At 39.3% G+C, this 22,671-nt stretch overlaps 1 protein-coding gene across 3 annotated transcripts in view; it reads right to left on the bottom strand.

Annotated features, from left to right (window-relative positions):
• HELQ (helicase, POLQ like) overlaps window positions 1–22,671 on the bottom strand; it is a 75,741-nt gene that overhangs the window by 40,888 nt on the left and 12,182 nt on the right. For all 3 annotated transcript variants that reach the window (XM_073600249.1, XM_073600258.1, XM_073600266.1), the window contains 8 exons: window positions 19,212–19,390; window positions 16,837–17,037; window positions 14,103–14,175; window positions 11,288–11,385; window positions 9,698–9,796; window positions 9,256–9,401; window positions 6,010–6,249; window positions 3,166–3,307 (listed from right to left, as the gene is read on the bottom strand). In XM_073600249.1, coding sequence (XP_073456350.1) covers window positions 3,166–3,307; window positions 6,010–6,249; window positions 9,256–9,401; window positions 9,698–9,796; window positions 11,288–11,385; window positions 14,103–14,175; window positions 16,837–17,037; window positions 19,212–19,390 — 1,178 coding nt within the window. The remainder of the gene's footprint in view (window positions 1–3,165; window positions 3,308–6,009; window positions 6,250–9,255; window positions 9,402–9,697; window positions 9,797–11,287; window positions 11,386–14,102; window positions 14,176–16,836; window positions 17,038–19,211; window positions 19,391–22,671) is intronic.

Here is a 22,671-nt window from a genome sequence, read left to right as displayed (position 1 = left end):
AAGAAACCTTTCCGTATTTGGAGATGAAATCTCTTTTCCTCCAGTCGTAAAGAGTACCCCCTTGTCCTCTGTGTTGTCCGTAAAGTGAATAACTCAACACCAAGTTCACTATATGGACCCCTTATATATTTGTACATGTTGATCATATCCCCCCTTATTCTCCTCTTCTCAAGAGTGAATAAATTCAGTTCCTCTAATCTTTCCTCATAGCTGAGCTCCCCCATGCCTCTTATCAGTTTGGTTGCCCTTCTCTGCACTTTCTCCAGTTCCCCGATATCCTTTTTGAGAACTGGTGCCCAAAACTGAACTGCATATTCCAGATAAGGTCTTACTAATGATTTGAACAGGGGCAAAATGATATCTCTCTCTCTAGAGTCCATACCACTCTTAATACAAGAAAGGACTTTGCTCTCTTTGGAAACCGCAGCTTGGCATTGCATGCTATTATTGAGCTTATGATCAACCAAAACCCCCAGATCCTTCTCCTCTACGGATTGCCCCAGTTGTACTCCCCCTAGTATGTATGATGCATGCATATTCTTAGCCCCCAAGTGCATAACTTTACATTTCTCAATAGTTACAACTTATGATGAATCTAGGAAAGGCTTAGAGTGACTCTTGCTATTTGGATTGGTACCATCTAAATATAATACATTTTTTTTTATTGCTTTTTTTTTTTTTTTTAGCATATTAGTTTTGATAGCATAATTTGCTCATGGTTCAGATTTGTCATTATATGTTAGTTCCACTTTTTACTTTGTTTTAGTGGAGTGGAGAGGGATACGAACATCTGTAAGGTTTTGTTTGCTAGCTGTTTCCCTGTAAGGGAGATTCACCCTATTTGTCTTATTTACCATTAAAAAAAAAAAAAAAAAGTGAAATAAAATTATGGGTTATCCCCAGAACAGGAATAGAGGGGAATCTTACATTGGGGACTATAACTCTGGTGACAACCAGGGATTTCCTCACTTTTGGGGGATTTCGGCTATGGGATAGGAAGTGAAAGGAAATCTCTTCAATGGGATACAGATGGCAAAAATAAAGTTGACAGGGGTTATATCCTGCCCATACTATATCCTAAGTAACAAAAAAAAAAGGTTTTGCCCTTAGTTCTACTTTAAGTATGGTGGTCGGATGGGAAATAATTTGTGACCAAGCAGACTATTTTTTGCAGAAGAGACATTCAACATCTCTTTTGCAATAAAATACAGCTACCTGCTTGTGCATGCGTAGCTCAGATTACATAGCAAGCACGGTCCTTGTGTGTTAAAGTCCCTGTGCCACTTACATCATCCTGCACCGGCCAATGGAGGTGCCTGAAGACTGACACCTGGGGAGAAGATGCCGGCATTGGTGAGGGACCCCTCTGGGACTTTGGACCATTAAAGAGGAGATAGGTATAGTGACTTTAGTTCCGCTTTAATACTAAACTCTATAGCAAGAACAATTTTTATAAAGTACATTCATAAAAAAAAAGTTGACAGAAAAACAAAATTGAAATTACGAAAACAAAAATATATTCTCAAAACTCAGAAACCTATGCAATCCATTTTTATACCGTAAGTGCACAAAGACATTAGATGCCTGGGCTATGTAAGGCTGCCCAAAAACAGAGAGATCTTTAATAAGAATGATAGGCGATAAAGAAACAATACCACCTTTCTTTCGGTCTGAGGAAAACTGCATGTAATACAATGTAAGGCCTCTTTCTCACAGGCGCTGACACCCATAGTTCATGAACTGAGTGCCTTGGGTTAGTGAGCACTTCTCCTTTGGTGTGGCATATCAAGATGCTGATTAGACAGCATTATTATTGCACAGGTGTGCCTTAGGCTGACAATAACAGGCCACCCTAAAATGTGCAGTTTTACTCTATTGGGAGGGTGGGGCAGTCAGTATCTGGTGTGACCACCATTTGCCTCACGCAGTGCAGCACATCTCCTGCGCATACCATACACGCTGTCTGCCATCTGCCCTGGACAGTGAAAACCGGGATTCATCCGTGAAGAGAACAACTCTCCAGAGTACCAGGCGCCATTGAATGTGAGCATTTGCCCACTCAAGTCGGTTACAACGACGAACTGCAGTCAAGTCGAGACCCCGATGAGGACGACGAGCACGCAGATAAGCTTCCCTGAGATGGTTTCTGACAGTTTGTGCAGAAATTCTTTGGTTATGCAAACCGATTTTTGCAGCAGCTGTCCGGTGGCTGGTCTCAGACGATCTTGGAGGTGAAGATGCTGGATGTGGTGGTCCTGGGCTGGTGTGGTTACACGTGGTCTGCAGTTGTGAGGCCGGTTGGATGTACTGCCAAATTCTCTGAAACTCCTTTGGAGACGGCTTATGGTAGAGAGATGAACATTCAACTCAAGGGCAACAGCTCTGGTGGACATTCTTGCAGTCAGCATGCCAATTGCACCTGCTCTCAAAATGTGGGACATCTGTGCATTGTGCTGTGTGATAAAACTGCACATTTTAGAGTGGCCTTTTATTGTGGCCAACCTAAGGCACACCTGTGCAATAATCATGCTGTCTAATAAGCATCTTCATATGCCACACCCGTGAGGTGGATGGATTATCTCGGCAAAGGAGAAGTGCTAAGACAGATTTGTGAACAATATTTGAGAGAAATAGGACTTTTGTGCACATAGAAAAAGTCGTAGATCTTTAAGTTCAGCTCATAATAAATAGGGGCAAACACAAAAGTGTTTATAATTTTGCTCAGTGTTTATGGGTATTGTTGAGTTGTTTATGTCTCTAATATTTCATCTTCTAAGTATTCTCACTAGGACAAAAATATGTAATGTACTAGCTAGTTTTTCCATTGTCAGGTTGTACCTCCTATGTTGCATTTTGTATATGATCTTAATTCCATGTAAAACTTTAATAAAGCTTTCTTCTTTAGAGAAAAGAAAAAAAAAAAAACTACGTCTAGACAAAACTTTTTTTGCATAGTGGAATAAAGGGTTCTTTTTTTTTTGTTATCTGTATGGATTGCTCATCACTGGCTTGGTGACAATGATAATCTAGACAACAGAAAGAGAATAGACTGGACTTGTACTCTACTATCCCTAGATAAGAAACTGAAGCTCTAAATATGTGGAAGGTGCTGTAAAAAGATAAGATTTACAGTGCTGACTTGTGTGTTAAAATCATTAGCATTACCATTTGTTTATCTTTGTCCTGTATAATAAGGATGCTTTCCCCAGCATTGTCAATTCCAGCTCGGCCGGCCCTGCCAATCATCTGTTTATATTGCGCCCTCTTCAGGAAATCTTTAGCAACATATGGTGCCCGTAAAATAACCCTGCAGAAGGAAAAGCAAAGCTAGGACATTATTACTGTAAATATATACATATACACACACACACTATATATATATATATATATATATATATATATATATATATATATATATATATATATATATATATACATATATACATATATACACACACACATACATATACATATATACACACACACGTACACTCACTGGCCACTTTATTAGGTACACCTTGCTACCGGGTTGGTCCCTTTTGCCTTCAGGAATGCCTTAATTCTTTGTGGCATAGATTCAATAAGGTGTTAGAAACATTGCAAAGAGATTTTGGTCCATATTGACATGATAACATCACACAGTTGCAGCAGATTTGTTGGCTGCACATCCATGATGCAAATCTCCCCTTCCACCACATCCCAAAGGTGCTCTATTGGATTGAGATCTGGTGACTGTGGAGGCCATTGGAGTACAGTGAACTCATTGTCATGTTCAAGAAACCAGTGGTGAGATAATTTGAGCTTTGTGACATGGTGCATTATCCTGCTGGAAGTAGCCATCAGAAGATGGGTACACTGTAGTCATAAAGGGATGGACATGGTCAGCAACAATACTCAGGTAGGCCTTGCCATTTAAATAATGCTCAATTGGTACTAAGGGGCCCAGTGACAAGAAAATATCCCCCACATCGTTACATTATCACAAGGTAGGATGATCCATGCTTTAATGTTATTTATAACAAATTCTGACCCTACCATCTGAATGTCACAGCTGAAATCAAGACTCATCAGAACAGGCAATGTTTTTTCCAGTCTTCTATTGTCCAATTTTGGTGAGCCTGTGTGAATTGCAGCCACTGTTTCCTGTTCTTAGCTGACAGGAGGGGCACCCGCTGTGGTCTTCTGCTGCTGTGTCTACTTCAAGGTTCAATGCGTTCAGAGATAGTATTCTGCATACCTTGGTTGTAACGAGTAGTTATTTGAGTTACTGTTGCCTTTCTATCATCCCGAACCTCTATCTGCCCATTCTCCTCTGACATTAACAAGGCATTTTCCTCCACATAACTGCCGCTCACTGGATATTTTCTCTTTTTCAGACCATTCTCTGTAAACCTTAGAGATGGCTGTGCATGAAAATCCCAGTAGAACAGCAGTTTTTGAAATACTCAGATCAGCCCTTCTGGCACCAACAACCATATATATATATATATACATACATATACACACACACACACACACACATACATATATACATATATATATATATATATATATATATATATATATATATATATATATATATATATATATATATATATACACACACACACACACATATACACACACATATACATACACATATATATATATATATACATACAATCAAAAAAAAAAACATCTATCATTCTCGCAGTTTACTTGAGATATTAAATGGTACGACATGGCAGGTTCAGGATTTCAGCAGCACAAATTGTCACTTCTTTATAACTATTTCCAGAAGGAAAGCAAAGGTGAACCAAGAAATCAACATTAGAATGGCTCTAATGCCCTGTACACACGGTCGGACATTGATCGGACATTCCGACAACAAAATTCATGGATTTTTTCCGACGGATGTTGGCTCAAACTTGTCTTGCATACACACGGTCGCACAAAGTTGTCGGAAAATCCGATCGTTCTGAACGCGGTGACGTAAAACACGTACGTCGGGACTATAAATGGGGCAGTAGCCAATAGCTTTCGTCTCTTAATTTATTCTGAGCATGCGTGGCACTTTGTGCGTCGGATCTGTGTACACACGATCGGAATTTCCGACAACGGATTTTGTTGTCGGAAAATTTTATAGCCTGCTCTCAAACATTGTGTGTCGGAAATTCCGATGAAAAATGTGTGATGGAGCCCACACACGGTCGGAAATTCTGACAACAAGGTCCTATCACACATTTTCCATTGGAAAATCCTATCGTGTGTACGGGGCATTAGAGTGAAATCGAACCAATAAGGGCTTAGTAATGAAGCAATGCAAAGGGCAATGGCTAGGTAAGTACAGTAAGCCACAGCATCCAGAAGAGTCATATTTATGAAATAAGAATGCTGTTTGGTTGCTGTAAGCACAATGAAAATATTTTTTACACATTGTGCTGTATTAAACAAGGATGATAAAAAGCACTATTAGCCCTGTCATGGGAAAAGTATATGGGGGGCTACCACTGCTCACCTCTCTGAAAAAGTAAGTTCCCCCGACTGCTATGATGATGTTTTGGCTCATCTTCGCTTATCTCATCTTTGCCTCTTTGATTTTACAGCATGCTTGTTCTGGATGTGTATTACAAAATTATTAATGTAAGACACAGGCAGGCAACCAGTATTTTCAGAGGGCCACAAAACACCAATGATGAACATCTTGTTTGGCCCTTTTCATTATTCCACTTCCACCTTAGAGTTTTTTGTTTCACTATTGTGAGTATAATTTTATGAAAAGAAAATTTGATCATGTTAATATTAACCTGACATTGAATGGCCACTGTCTCTGAAACAGAAAGAGACACTACAGAATGCATGATTTACCCATTCTTACTTTCAGGTTACTTTAACAGAAATAAATATCAAAATCTTGCATATATATCCAAACTATGTTCACGGTAAAGAGGAGGACCACAGAGATGGTAGCAATGGGCTGATGTTTATTGAGACATTCCTGAGAATAAATAAATTGTTTAACAAACTGACCTTCTAGCTGGCAGATTGACTCCTGCTGCCAGAGTGGAAGTGCATGTAAGGAGACAGAGGACTCCAGCTGAATAGGCTTCTTCCACCAACTTCCTCTCATCACTAGTCAGTCCACTGTGATGGTAAGCGATGCCAAAGGGAACTGTTCTCTTCAGCACAGAGCACAATGTTCCATTGCCTGTGTTCTTCAGGTTTTCAAGCAGGATTTTCTTCTCAGGTGTTCTGTAATCTAAGTATGTTCTTAAGCATACAAAAGTGAATGTGCCATTTTTAGTATCATTTTATGACATGCTGAGTAAAATATATTGCTACACAGAATTATAAATTAAAGGCAAAAGTATAGTCTAATGTTTTCAAGTTACACATGCAATAGAGATCCACTAGCTGTAAATCTTACTAATATACGTTAATGCTTTAGAAAGGTATAATTTGTAATTATTTCGATACATGGGAGACGCCATATATGGTCATTACAGACAACCTCTGCTCCCTGCTCTGCCATCATACACAATGGTTCTGCTTTCGTGTTCCTTCTCATTATGCAATTCTATGATTCAGCAGTCACATTTTAAAAACATTGAATTTCCTGTGTGACTGAAATGTTGAAGTATAATTTTAAAATGAAACCGTAGGTCTAATATTTTATTCTATAATGTGCAAGGATGCACAACATACTTGATCATTACAGCCAAGTCACCTTTCTGCCCTTCTTCAGCACTGACGCTTCAGAGCTGTTCCTTGTTGTGCTGCCTGCTGTCACTTTTTCTGGGTGGCAGCCTTGCAATCTGTAACCCAAGTATGCTCAAATGCAAAAAGCTGAAAAGCCCAAGAAACACTAACTGATCTGGTGGAGTGCACTTTGACAAGAAAAGCGGGAACCTTCCTTTGAGCTCATAAGCTTGAATGGTAAGCTGTCAAATCCACCTGGCTATAGTGGAAAGAGAAATACGCTGTCCTGTACGGGGATGTTCAGGAATGACAGAGTGTGTACTGCATCCATGCAATGGAGAGAAATTTACTTAGGGTGCTTCGGAGCAGAAGAGAGAAATGGTAGAACAATGTACTGGTTAAGGTCAAAGGAAGTAGTTACTTCAGGGGAAATAATTAAAAAAAAAAAAAAAAAGCCCTGGGCTTCAAAGCAACCTTGTATTTGTGAAGCAGCAGAAAAAGTTATTTACAGGTTAAATGGCCTGCAACTCAGAGACTTGCGTTTCAAAAATGATAGCGACGAGAAGGTAGTCTTACGAATAAGGGAAGACAAAGATATATCTCTTATAAGTTCAAAGGACAGTTTCTGAACAACCAACAGAACCTGGCTGAAATCCCATAGAAACACTGGGGACCATACAAGAGAAAGTGTGAGCAACACGTTGTACATTGGCCTTCACCAATGGTGGAGAAGCAAGTAGTCTCTGAAAATGAACTGCTAAGGTCAAGGCATGACCATTGAGGGTACTCAAGGAGAACATTGATCCAGGACCACATTGGAGAACAGACATGATTCATCCCATGGAGAAATTCCTGTGATTTAACTTCCTCGCCTTTCACCAGGAGAAATACATCTTCGATGGGCAATGGTAGACTGTTTTGAGTAGTCAATTTCCTAGCCTTCCACTGCAAGTCAGACCGCCTTCCACTGCAATGCCTAGCATGGCGTCACATGTCCGCCAATCAGTGGAATTTATCGTAGCTCCGCCCTAACCGAACCGTACCATTTTCTATGGCCCCACATCTGAAGCAGGACCCTGAATGGTGTGGTTCAGTTCGGTTGTATGGGCCGCTTTCATAATGGAAAAACTCAAAATAGCATACCGAACCGAACCAAACCGATCCACTCAGTGGAAACGAGGCATTCTGCATTATAATTGTCAGTTTTTTTAAAACAATTTAAAAAAGTAGAGCAAATCTCCGCGTTCCTTCAATAAACATCCCCCCTGATTTTATTTTCCTTTACTTCTCTCATATATAGAGTTTTAAGTACTACAAAATACATATGTGGATAGGATTGCTGTTGGCGTTGCCACAGGGACAAAGGCACCCTTCTCCATATATTCTGGAACTGTCCACTAATTATCCAGTTTTGGCACTCCACCAACTGTTGGGTCGCCTTTTTGGGGTGCCTAACCCCCGACACCAAACTTTTCTTGTTGAGCCTCTCCCCACTTAAAATTTCTAAACCCTATAAGAAATTGCTCCGCCACATTCTTACGGCGGCACAAGGTCTTATTTCCCTCCATTGGAAGCAGCACTCCCCTCCTTCCTGTGACGCCCTATATGCAAGGGTCAAGGATGTGGAGTTTATGAAGAAAATGACTGCTAGAATACAGGACAGAATTGTGTTTGGGAATTATGGCATCTCCAGGAGGATCCCCTTGAATCAGTAAACAAGATGTTATGCCGATACCTTTTTCTTCTTTCTTTCCTTCTTCCCTGCATGCTATTACTATATTATACACCGCTCCAGCAGTAATACTGTTTTATTGGGACATTTGCTTTTTGTAGTTTTACTGGATGTTAGATGTTATTGTCGCACCTTGCGCTTACTATTTAGTAGGTGCTTTCTGTGAACATTATGCTTATATTTCTGTGTGTTTATTTCTTGTGCCTTTATTGTTGATAAAAAACATAAATAAACCTGCCATTAAAATTATAGACTGATCATGTCTTTGTCAGTGGGCAAATGTACAAAATCAGCAGGGGTCAAATACTTTTTTACACACACACACATTTATTAATTTTTAACCCACTGGTGCTGATATATAGGAAGAAGTCTTCTTCCTCTAATCGCACCAGCTTCTCTTCCAGATTCTCCACCTCTGAGTTGGAGAGTCCAGGACAGAGATATTTCAGAGTAGCGGCCAGTGAGATCTTCAGATCTCACTTTCATAAACTGGCCGTTTGTGACAGAACAGTTACGTGCTGTGATGAGAAGCTGAGAACAAGTTATCTGGTTCTCATCACAGCTACATAAACCGGTACACCCCAGAGATCAGCCATGATCCTGATGATCATGGCTTTTCTCTGTTTTATAAAACAGACACCTATGATGGGATTCCTTTCATTTTTGGAGAGATATGCTCTCAGGATTTGTCCTTAAATGTACTTTAGGGACATTATCTGTGCCAGCTTCTGCTGTGAATATTCTGGATTTGTCTTCCTCTCAGTGCCAAGAGGGTGATGGTAATGCATTAGGTTGAGTAGTGTAGAAAAAGTTCTACTTTTATATAAAGAAAAATATTGCCTTACTTGTTGAGGTATTTACAGATCATCTCTGCAACATTTTCACAGTTCTTTTTGGTAGGGCAGAAGACCAAACAGGAATTATTAGGAATGACTTCGGTCACCAGGGCAATAATGTGATCGGGATCTAGTCTCAGCATATTGCTTGAATACTAAAATTTCAATAAAACACAAATAAAAATACTATTACACCTGTGATTATTCCACATATTAATGTTTTGATTAAAAAACTGAGCTTAGAATGATTTTCAAATTGAACCTTGTACAAATAATGCCCTGTATGTGCATGCAGTATGCCTATACGTTATAGGATCTGTAATGTGAACATTCTATGCTGTGCTTGTCATCTATGCAAATGACCACACTGAGCTGTGTGCTCTGTACTATGCAAGTTCTGTGCTGTAACAGGGCCCAGTCCCACCAACTTCAATTTACCTTTATACTTTACCTTGTAGTTAAGAGGACGTGATAAAGTCAAGTTATTTTCAGCCTTGCTGTCAACCTCATAGATACAATCTTTTAGTTTAACATATTCCTTCAGTTCCACCTAGTAACAGACAGGAAAGGTGTGTACAGTATTTGATATATATTTTAGTTGTAAAGAGTGTCAATTATTTTGCAAATAAAAGTACATTTCGTTCTGGTGCCCAAAGCCTGTAACCTTTTATTCCCAAAAATCTCCTGACTTACCCATTTAGTTTGTTTTTCGTACCACAGATAACCTTATTTTATTATTCTACAAATGAGATTTGCATACCCAACTAAACTAGCACCAGGGCCTTGTCATCTCACATCCTTGCCTGTGTAAAATACCCAACCTTGTTGGCGCTGTAGTTCCCCATATGTGTCTGTACCGGTGTTTCACAGGCTACGAGATGGGGGATGGTGGTGGGGATGGTGGTGGTGGTGAAACAAAATAGAAACAAAATAAATTACCACCTTGTTTATAAGCTACATCCCAGATTGCATTAGTATTCGGTTTAAATCATAGATAAACGTGTGTTATATCTCTCACCACTAATTTTGTGTTAGGGCAAACTAAGCTTTACTACACAGTCGAGTGGTGACCTGTTATAAACACACGTGCAACCAAATTTGGGTCATAATGCCGGCCATACACGTGTAAAATCACGAACGCTTCTTCACTTGAAAATCGCACCTTTGATTAATTGGTTGATTTTTGACCATTAATGGGGCCGCAGCAATGGTCGATTTTCATGCGGCCATCAAATTTGAGTGATCGGGCACATCAGAAATTCTTTTAAAAAGGAACAAACTTCTAATCAATGATGGTTAAACTGGGCGAGAAATATAATTGAAAAAGAAATGCGCATGAACTGTGACCTGGAAAGAAAAGAAGATTCCCGATCACAAATAGTTTTTTTCTGTCACAACATGAGGTTGGCTTGGTTGGTCGAATTTCAAAATCAATGGTGGCACCATCGGATTACAAAACAATTTTTGATCAACAAATCGTTCGGCCTTCGACCCATATATGGCCTCAATAACCCATAGTTTAGGAAACACGGGATTAGAGGAACAATCAGGTGGGTTAGGAAAACCCATCTGGATCATTAATGCATCCCTGTGTGATAAAATGTGCCAGCTCTTTCTTACCCTCTCCTTAGAAACAATCTGCCATGCACCCGTTTTCCACATTGCGCCTGTATACTTGTCCATCCCTGAAATCTTGGTATCAATTCTATATTTTTTGTGGATAACTGCAGCAAGGGAAGATGGGGGTTGCAAAAGAAATTCAGTGTGTAGATTATATTGCCACCTACTGCATGAATTTTCCAGCCTGAAAGACTTTAGAGTCCTGGCATTTCCCTTACATAAAACATGTACTGAGAAAACTCTGACACCAGAGGCATGTAGTTATAATTTACAGTCCCCAGAAGTTGCTGGTGGAAGAACATTTTTAAGCAACCAATCCATGGACTTGGCATATGCCTAGTGTAATTTACACATTACGTCTACTCTTTCCAGGTTCTGTTGCTAAGAGATACGCTTTAATCAACAGAGCATAGGAACTTACAGGTCTGAAGTTATCTGTGTAATATTCTGCCTTCAGGAACTGTTGTAGTTCATCGACATTGTTTAAGGTCGCACTCATTCCAATAACTTGGCTGTTTTCTGTACATAAAGCACAGGGATAAATATTAAAGAGAGATAATTGGATTGCAATTTTGTAGTTTTATTGACAATCATTTGCAAATGAGCTTCTACAGGAAAGCACAAGATCATTTTGTACACACATTGCATGAATCTCATATCAAAATGCTATGCCATTCAAAGGCTTGTTGATCAAAAATATTATCCCATATTTAAAGTGCATCTAAGGCCAAGACAAAAATGTGATATCTTGCAGCTTACTGGTCCTTATATGTGGTGCCTACATTGATTTTTTTTTTTTTACAGGCTAAGAAAAGAAAAAAATCCCTAAGACCCCTTTCACACCGAGGGCGTTTTGCAGGTGCTATAGCGTTAAAAATAGCGCCTGCAATCCGCCCTCAAACAGCTGCAGCATTGTCTCCAGAGTGAAAGCCCGAGGGCTTTCACACCGGAGCGGTGCGCTGGCAGGACGAGAAAAAAAGTCCTGGCAGCAGCTTCTTTGGAGCGGTGTGTTTACCGCTCCTCCACCGCTGCTCCCCATTGAAATCAATGGGACAGTGCTGGGATACCGCCGGCAAAACGCCGCTATTGCGGCGCATTGCAGGCGGTTTCAACCCTTTCTCGGCCGCTAGCGGGGGGTAAAAGCGCCCCGCTAGCAGTCGAAATGCGCCGCTAATCCAAAGGTAAAACGCCGCTAAAAATAGCGGCGTTTTACCGCCGACGCTATGGGCGGCCCGGTGTGAAAGGGCTCTTAAATCCTGCCATAAATCCGGTGCCCTTGTAACTTCCTGCACACTTACTTAATATCTCAATCAATGTTATCAGCTTTTAAGATCACAATGTTTGTAGTCCAAATTTGGAGAGCAGCCTAGCATGGGCGTTCAACCTGTGGACCTCCAGCTGTTGTGAAACTACAAGTCCCATCATGCATCTGCCTTTGGGAGTCATGCTTGCAACTGTCAGCCTTGCAATGCCTCATGGGACTTGCAGTTCTGGAGGGACAATGCTGATTCTCCATAGATACAATGCAGTGACTAACTGTAGCCTAGGACAGAAATTAAATTATTGGAAGAATCAGCAGGTAAATAATAAAAGGGGGAAAAAAGCTTGAAAAGACAAAAATAGATTCAGCCACTACATCTGAGGATTGTCATTCTGCAATACATAACATTTTTCCGCCCTTCCCCAATTTTAAAAAAATTAATCTTATTATTATTATGAAAAAAAAATCATGATGCAATACAAAACCAAATTTTGATAGCTAGATGAAAATCACACCAAGTAATGCTAAAAATAAAATAATGAATACAGTTTACTTAGTTTTCTGACAACGTGCAACTAAAATAGTTACTTAGACTAACAAAATGTTAGCTACTGTAGACTCTACCAACAAAATGCAATTTACTTTGGGTGGAATGTGACAAGAGTACATATGGTGCTTATAGCTATATATATTTGTGCTCAAACTACAATAATCCTGACAACACCCTGACACACCTCAAATGGGCTTTTTTGTGGCATTGGTGCAGTAAAGGCTTCTTTCTGTCAACTCGACCATGCAGCTTATTTTTGTTCGAGTACCATCGTATTGTGCTCCTTAAAAACAACCACATCATCTTTTTTCCAGAACAGCTTGTATTTATCCTGAGGTTACCTGTGGGTTTTTATTTATATCCCAAACAAATCTTATGGCAGCAGTGGCTGCAATCTTTCCTGGTCTACCTGACCTTGACTTGGTATCAATCCCCAAATTTTCCACTTCTTAATAAGTAATTAAACAGTACTTACTGGCAAATTTAAGGCTTTGGATATTTTTTTTTATATCCTTTTCAGTCTTTGTAAAGTTCCATTGCCTTGTTACGTAGGTCTTTTGACAGTTCTTTCTGTTTTCCGTAGCTCAGTATCTAGCCTGCTTGGTGCAATCACCTGACAGCTAACAAACTTATTGACAGTTTATTCACAGACACCGATTGCAACTTAAAAAGCCACAGATGTGGGAAATTAACCTTTAATTGCCAGTTTAACCTTTGTGTCACCCTGTGTGCCTGTACCAAGGCCAAACATTCCAGGGTATGTAAGCTTTTGATCAGGGCCATGTGGGCGATTTCTGTTTTTATTATTATTTAAAAAGGAGCCAAACAACTATGTGATAATAAATGGCTTCATATGATCAGTATCCTTAAACGAAAGACAGTTTTGTGGCATGATCAGTCATATTTTGAATATGAATGCCAAAATTTCACGATTCCTGCCAGGGTATGCAAACTTTTAAGCACAACTGTATATTGCTTTATCAGTCACAGGCACATGTTAACTAGCAAAGCCAAAACGAAGGGATAGCATAAGAAAAAATAAAAATAGTTGTACTGGATATAATTAAAAGAAACATAACAAACAAAAACAAATGGATGCCGTCTATGCCTAACTCTTCTTCTGAAGATGCAAGCTGCCTGGTTATCTCTATGAACCTATTGCTTAAATATTTTGAATTGCTGTTCTTGAACAAATTATACAGATTTATTTTGCTCAACTTTCCTCGGAAGTGTTCTTATTGAAGTGCCTCAAATATGATACAAGCTAAAATTTCAGCCTAAAAGCCTTTTCTAGCATTTTTTGCAGTGCAAGCTCCTGTATTTTGCTCGCCAGATTTATTAAGAGATCAATTAAAAGCATTTATCTTTAGAGGACCTGTTTATGTAAATAACTAACATAGAAAAAGGATTATGAACATAACTTACCACTTGTATAGAGAATTTTAGCCAGAGTCATTTCTAAAATTGCACCTCTGCTCCCCTCACCCAACATATGCAACTGTTGGATAAATGGAAAGAGGATCATTAGAATTACAAATAGTAGTAAATAAACACCTAATCAATAACTTAAATAGCGGCAATGTAGCCAAGTAAAACAATCAAACCAATAAGTACAAAGTATTTTCATTTACAATTAGTAAGGGGTTAGGAAAAAATTCATATAGTTGATTGCTTTACTCCATCATGTTGGAATTAGGCAGCCCAGACAGGGCTCAATACCCTGGTACTAATAGACAAGAGTGTGACGAGTATGATTTGAGGCCAGTTAAAGCATATATGTGAACCCTCAGTTATGACTAAGGCCTCATAGCCTGAAAAGCTTCAACTATTTTTTTTTTATCTGTGGTTGTGGACTGTGGTTTCTGAATAAAGATAAAGATTTTTTTTAAAGAGCAACTCCTGGTGTGCGGCTCTTTCTATATATATATATATATATATATATATATATATATATATATATATATATATATATATATATATATATATATATATATATATATGAACCCTTATCTTGTAAAATAACCCATTCAATTTAAAACAGAAATGCAAGGCAAAGCGCTTGCGTGTGTATACACATTATAAATACTTTTTTTTTTTTTCATAATTTTTGTTTTCAGCTGCATAAGGGGCTTAGAGAGCTGGGGTGAAAAACTGCAGGGTGTGTGTGTCAGGAGAAAGTAAAGAGAAATGTAAGCCCAAGTCTTGGCTTCTGGAGGACAGGCAGGCTGTGCTATGCTGGGACAGTCAGGAACCTGACCACGCTGGGATGGATGTGCTCTTACACCTGGTTTGTCAGTTTGAAATAGGAAGCAGGAGGACTGGCAGAATCACCAGGTATTTTACACAAAGGAAGATATACAAAGAAAAGGGGATACTTTTTAAACACAAGTACAACAGACACATATCAGGAATATGAAGTGTTATGCCGCGTACACACGACCAGACTTTACGTCATGCTTGGTCCGGCGAACCGGAGTCCGTCGGACAATTCGATTGTGTGTGGGCTCCAGCTGACTTTTTTTTTTCTCAAAAGTTTGATGGACCTAGAAATGAAACATGTTTCATATCTGTCCGATGGAGTCGAGTCCGGTCGAAAAGTCCGCTCCTCTGTATGCTAGTCCGATGGACAAAAACTGAGGCTAGGGCAGCTATTGGCTACTGGTTATGAACTTCCTTGTTTTAGTCCGGTGTACGTCATCACGTACAAATCCGTCGGACTTTGGTTGATCGTGTGTAGGCAAGTCCGTTCATTCGGAAAGTCAGTCGTAAAGTCCGTCGAAAAGTCCGCAGGACAAAGTCTGCCGTAAAGTCCGACCGTGTGTACGCGGCATTAGGGTAACATACACTTTAAGTGAACCAGTTGCTTTGTCCCGTAGTGGTTAGGCACACATTTCCTTTAAATTGTAAATGTAAGTAAACAATTATATACACCCTTAAATATGTGTATACTGGCTTACCTGTCAGAAATGTGTAATTTTGTTCAGCTAGTTTTCTAATCTAATCTAGATACCCCTGTCAGACACTATACAACGTTCAGACCATTTACTTTGCTCTGCTGCAATCAAATTAAAAAAGTTTGGTTAAGACTATGACTGGACAGTGAAAGAGCAACTGTTCAATAAGCTCTTTCATCCAATCAGCAGACTCCGATTGCTAGGTCCACTGTGGACTCTGCATGTATTTTAACCTGACTCCCCTAATGCCTTCTTGAACCATGTCAACCTTGAGAAGAGCAATGTGCTTTGGTTACCTGATATTCTCTCATTACAGCTACAATTCAGTGCTCATAACCTAAGTGGCCCGTTACCAGGCCAAGAATGGAAGGGGGAGGCATACTAAGCCCAACTTTACAACAGTCAGTATTTGCATAGGATCTGTACTGCCCTGTAGTGGGACAGTCATCTGGTAGTGGAGGACAGTTAAAGACCATTTTGAACCCTCTTAATTTATTACTGTAATGCAGTCATGGCCGGTATATTCAGTAATAAATATGCCACTTTTTAAAATTTTTGTTACCTGAAGCACATAAGAGAGTCTCACAGCCAAAAAGCAGCCCAGCTCTCCAACATGAACCCTTGAACCCTTAATCAACAATGCTGCTCAGAAAGCAAGAGCGATGTTGATTAGAGCAGTGCTCAGTGTGCCTACTTTAAAGCCCAATATAACCCTCCTATTGTACTACAACAATGAAGTCAGGCTGCAGACCTTAGCTTTCACACACAAGCACCCCCTTCCCCACCCCCAGGGTCTCCTATGTGCTGGCAGCACAGGATTTGTTAACTTCTCTGGCAGAACTTGGCTGATAATAAAAGCAAAGGAGACCCATATATATTACTGTATATTCAACGTGACTGCATTAAAGTAATGCATAAAGAACTTTAAAGTAAGCACAAAACACCTTTGTCTGCCTGCTACCAAGTGTGAAGGTTACTAAATGGTAAAATGAGGCTGAAATAGTTGATATATTATATAATGAAAATAGTCTTAAAAGCTATAAAACTGTGCATGTACATGCCAATGTGATTCTATAATTATATAAAAATATATAATAAACAAAGAAAAACATGTGAATGTTAAGCACCGTATTCAAGATTTACAGAGCTAAAACATACACATAAACAGTTTGAATGATGACATATCTGGGAAAATCATTTATTACCTCATCAACAACAACTAAGCCTAAATCACTGATTCGTCCAGTTTCAATCAACGAATTCACAAGACTGTGACCCTTTTCTATGGTTGCAATGTACAGAGATTTTTTTTTTCTTCTTTTCATTGGAGGAAATCTTCCTTTGCTTCCAGCATACTCCTCTATTAAAAAATCCAATTCCACCCCAAAGCTAGATAAGCCTCGCACCTGAAAAAAAAAAAAAAAAAGGAAGAAGAATAAAGTAAAATTGTCAACAAGTATTTTGGATCACATTGGTTTCCATTAGGTCAAATAAAACCTAAGCTTTCAGTCTATAAAATAATGTTTTGGCACGCTATACTTAAGTAGCCTATGTAAGACTCAGCGCTTTTCGAAGCCGAAGTACATTGTGTTAGGTGCCTATACACAATTTAATATGGAGCCCCCCCCCCAATCTATCTGGTGAGTTTTCTGGTGTGAAGATGGTGGCACATGGATAATTAATTCTGTAAAGGGGAAGAAGTGAAGTACTGCAAGTGAAGAGCAAGTCGAACAAAAGCACTGAGCACTTTTCTTTTTCTTAGTGGACACTAGACTTGTTTATTTAATAGAGAAATAACAAGCACTGCATACTTTTGGAGCAGCTGATGCACTTTATTAGTAGAGATTAATACACTTATTGATTTTTTAGCATTGTAATAGAGTATGCACACTAGGGCCGATTTACTAAAACTGGAGAGTGCAAAATCTGGTGCAGCTCTGCATAGAAACCAATCAACTTCCAGGTTTACTGTCAAAGCTTAATTGAATGGGCTAAAAATTTGAAGCTGATTGGCTACCTTGCAGAGCTGTACCAACTATTGAATTCTCCAGTTTTAGTAAATCAACCCCACTATGCGTTGTGTAAAACCACATATAATAATGTAATGCTTGCAATGCACACTTCAGTCCACTAAAATCCAGTCCTAAGTTTTGTAACTGCAGTGCACTGTACTGTAACGCACAGCATGTGTGTTGTGAAGTGCTGCAGTGCTGGTGCATTGCCATGCCATGCACAATAAATGGCACCGCAATGCATGCATTACCATGCACTATGGTAACAAAATTTCATTAATTTTTACTGCCTGTTAATGCCACGGATAAATGTGAAGGGACTCTAGTTCCATTAATATTTTATACAAAAATATTCATAATTTCCTGTTCAATAACACCTATGCAACTGCCATTGTGCCAAACATGCCATCTTAAAGTGGTTGTAAACCCTCACATATTACCAGTAAAGTGAACAGCCTCAGATGATACACAGAGATGAAACAAATCTCCCTACATAGGTTTTACATGTATATCTGCTGTCTTCAGCTTTCTACATTCTTTAGAAAGTGCACATCAAGTTACAAATCTTTCTTCCTGTTTCAGCAGTGGGAGGGGAGTCTGGGCATACACTGTGTGTGAGCTGATTGGAGGAAAGGCACCCCCCCACATAGGCAGAGCAATGAAGAAACTTGCAGCGCTTCAGTCTGAATAGACAAGCTCTCAGCTTATCTATCTCGAAGTTCCCTCCCTGTCACAAATTTCCAGCTGCTTTTATCTTGTGTGTCGGAGAGCTTATCAGACGTTATCATGCTGATAACAGAGGTACGAAGCAGCAGAAAGACACATCACTCAGAGCTTTGGAGAGAGATAAGTAAACACTACAAATATATGTGCATAGGTCAGATTTCATGAATGGGGTTTACAACCACTTTTACTCAAATCAATCAGCAATCACAGACTGATCAGCATGGGGGAAAACCTCCACTATAGATGTCACAAAAATAAAAAAACTTTTTAAAATTTGTATTAACTTTTTAAATGCTGCTTAACACCTGATCAATACATCATGCAAGCCTGAAATGCTAGCATTTTAGGACTAGTGATGTAGGAGGGACAGTAAGCTTAGGACTTTTTGGAAAGAAAGCATGTCTGCTCACTGTTCCCCATAGACATCTGATGGCGGGCATCTGTTAGGTGAATGTGTAGAAAGTCAACTAATGTCCGTTAAGGGTGCCTGTGTCAATCAATGAGCTTCAGAAGGCAGAATACTTGCTACCCAGTGCTGCTTTAACTACAGATATTAAGCAATGATCTTAGGGCCAATTCACACTAGTGATCCTGATGTTGGGCAAAATCACCAGAAATTACTTATCTGTTCCTATGGCATCTCTCTCTCACTGATCAAAATGCTGCAGAATCTTAGAATTTCGTCAAAGAAGCAGCAATGAATAGATACATTGCTTATTTGGTCAGTGAGGAGGTGACATTGCATGCATGGCGGAGTGTTCTTTTTGCTCTCTCAGCTATCTTGCTACCAGTGACAGGATTGCTAGCGTTATATAGACCAAAGGCTACTGTAGAGAACCCACCTTTTCCTGAACAATAGCCACATAGGGCAAGATCATTAGAACATCTTTTTTTCTACACAGAAGCTCCTGTAGCATTACAATCTCTGCAACAAGTGTTTTGCCCCCACTTGTTGGTAATGAATAAATTAAGTTCTTCCTCTGCTTTAGAGAATCCAGAGTCAGACATGTATGCTGCCAGTCTGAAAAATAGAAAAAGAAAAAAAACAAATAGAATACTTTAAACCAGATTCTAATTGAAATGAAGGTCATGTTTTGTAATTCTGTTTCACATGTTTATAGCTTGAAAATAAAAGAATATCTAGATAAACTACAATTTTTGGTCTGGCCCGTGTAATGAATACAAGTTAAACTAAAATTTCCCAAAATATAACACACTAGCTATACATTAGAAATACTGATTGTAAAAATTAGATAGACATCAATAGGAGACACATTTCCGATTCTCTGATTCTCCAGGGACGCCCTGTGGTTTTGAACATTTGTCTCAGAAAATGTTCTTGTTTTAAACATAAGTGGTTTAGCATGCTGCCTAGCAGTACTACACTCCCAACCTCGACACTACTTGCCAGGAGTTTGCATGTTCTCCCTGTGCCTGCGTGGGTTTCCTCCGCGTACTCCAGTTTCCTCCCACACTCCAAAGACATTTTAATTGGATCCTGTCAAAATATGTCCCAGTATGTGTATGTATGAATGCGAGTTAGGGACCTTAGATTGTAAGCTCCTTGAGGACAAGGAACTGATGTGAATGTACAATATATATGTAAAGCGTTGCGTAAATTGACAGTGCTATATAAGTACCTGTAATAATAATAATAATAATAATAAACAAATGTCTGCTGTTATTTGAGATCCACTCTGTTCTTGTTGTATGGACTTTTACATTACCGATTGCCAGCTTTGTGAATTCAAAATAGAATAGTAAGTTAAAAACAGTTTAGCAGGCTTGGCATGAGAGACAATATGGTTGCCTTCGGAACTTCAGTCATTTGTTCATCTTTCCGTCTTTTAAACCTTCTGCCCTTGTTGTTTTAACTTTGGATAGTAAAACTTTTTATTTTTCTGCCAGTAAATACCTTATACAGCCCGCTTCCTCTTTCTTGTCTGGTCATTAGCCTAGGCTTATGACATCATGCACAGCTCTCTCACTTTCCTGAGAGTTTGCCAGGAAGAGAGGGCCAATGAGACCTGCAGAGCTGCAGGTGTGCTTCTGTGTGTCTGTGTAAATCCAGGAAGTGAACAGGCAGCAAATTCAGCTGCCCACAGTTAAAATGGATGCAACCAGACTCAGTGAAGGGAGATTTCTGCAGCACATTTGGCAAGTACAAAATCACAGCATATATAAAATAATATGCAGAGTGGTTGGAGGGAAGCTTCAGATTGGCAAAGATTTTTTTATTAAAAATTATGTGAGCAGACTGCAGTACTTTGCCCATTTGGGGCAAAATAACAGCTTGGCTCTATAGAATGGTGGGTATAAAATATATACTCCCCCCTCCCCTCACAGAGATTGCACAATATTGTTGTGCAGTTCTAACTCAAAAGTTGGGTCAGAGCTTACACAGGGCTGAGGACCTACCCCATAGCCAGGTGGTCCTCTTAGACCTGGTGGCTGGCTGCTCAGATCAGTCACTGCACAGTTAAAAACAGTTTAAGGCTTCATGCACACTGGAAGTTAAAATAACGTTATAAAAAACGCCAGTAGCTTTTATTTATTTTTTTTAATGGATCAAAAACAAACGCTGGTGAGCCACATTTTTGAGCGTTTATTGTCGTTTAACCATTTTTTTTTTGGTCAGAAAAACAGCTCCTGAACGCGATTTTAGGGCGTTCAGACGACAGCCCATAAACACCATGTGTGCATGGACACATAGGATAACATAGAGGGGAGTTTATGGGCTGTTAAAAAAAAAAAAAAAAAACGCCCAAACTCCCAAAAATACCAATTTATGAGCTTCAGTGTGCATGGAGCCTAAAGAGTCACTCTCCAAACCCAGATGCATTGAGCTTCTACCCTTCTGCAAGGTGCAAAAAAGAAGCAGGGAAAGAAAGTAAATATATGTAAATTATGCCCCCCGCCACCACCATAAAGAGGATCTAAATCGACAAAGTACAATTGCTTTAACCTATACTTATACTAAAATCATATCATCATGAGCATGGTCATATTAAATTTGAATGTGTTTTTTTTTTTCATGGTGAAGGGAGTGGGAGGAGAAATATTTAGGGAGCACTGGTTTATTTTACCTCAATACAGCTTTTTACATTCTGCTGTGTACTCTACTGGGTTGAAGAGGAAAAACGTGCTGAACGATTTCTAGCATAAGGCACACTTCCAGGTGTGTTGGATGCCTGCTCCTCTTCTGTGCATTGTGTCTGGACCAATCGGCCTCAACCTTGTGTGGTGCAGTGACGCAAGGACTGGCAAAAGGGAACCACAGAGCGCAGTGAGGGATGCCAACATTCTGGGAAGTACTGAATACAGAAGACTTTTGAGCCAACTTATTTTAACTCATAATTCATACTTTTCACTTAACGACCGCCCACATTGTACTGTGGACGCTGTAGGCAAAGTGATGTACTGGTACATCCCTGCCTACTTCTGGGTTCATGTGCATGCATGCCCCCCAGATGGATCCTGCTGTGATTGTACACAGCGGGAGCCTGTCAGCAGGTCCTGGCCATGAATCATTAGATATATTGTATTGTATAGTATATTCACAGCCAATTGCCCTGTGTTGACATTCAACACAGAGTTCTGTACACAGGGAGCAATCTGTCAGTTTCTCATCCCTGCAAAAGCATGAGAGATCATTAGTAAAAAGCAGCACACTTTACACATTGTTAGGCACATTCCTAACCCCTTGATTGTGCTATTTTTTTAGCACTGATCACTGTATTAATGACACTCGTGATGTCAGTGGCAGCTAGTCAGTTCCCCACCAACATCAGTTACTGTCAGATTTCCCACCGGACTATCACAGTCCCATTATAAAAGTCATTGATCATTAGCATTAGTCGTATAAAAATAATTACAATTCCAGTATATATCCCATAGTTTGTTGGTGCTATAACTTTCACGCAAACCAATCAATATACACTTATTGTGATTTTTTATTATCAAAAACATGTGGCAGAATACATATTGGCTTAAATTTATAAAGAAATTCGATTTTTTTTTTTTTTTTATTGGATATGTTTTATAGCAGAAAGTAAAAAAATATTGGGCTATTTTTCAAAATTTTCTGTATTTTTTTGCTAATAAAAACACAAAAAACCCAGTGGTGATCATATACCATAAAAAAAGAAAGCTCTATTTGTGCGAAAAAAATTATATAAATTTAGTTTGGGTACAGAGTTGTATGACCATGCAATCACCAGTTAAAGTAGCAAAAATCTAAATAGCAAAAAATGGCCTGGTCATGAAGGGGGTAAAATCTTCCAGAGCTAAAGTGGTTAATGA

The sequence above is a fragment of the Aquarana catesbeiana genome, linkage group LG01 (assembly GCF_042186555.1).
Source record: "Aquarana catesbeiana isolate 2022-GZ linkage group LG01, ASM4218655v1, whole genome shotgun sequence".
Classification (NCBI taxonomy): domain Eukaryota; kingdom Metazoa; phylum Chordata; class Amphibia; order Anura; family Ranidae; genus Aquarana; species Aquarana catesbeiana.
This window is presented reverse-complemented; position numbering and strand designations above follow the sequence as displayed.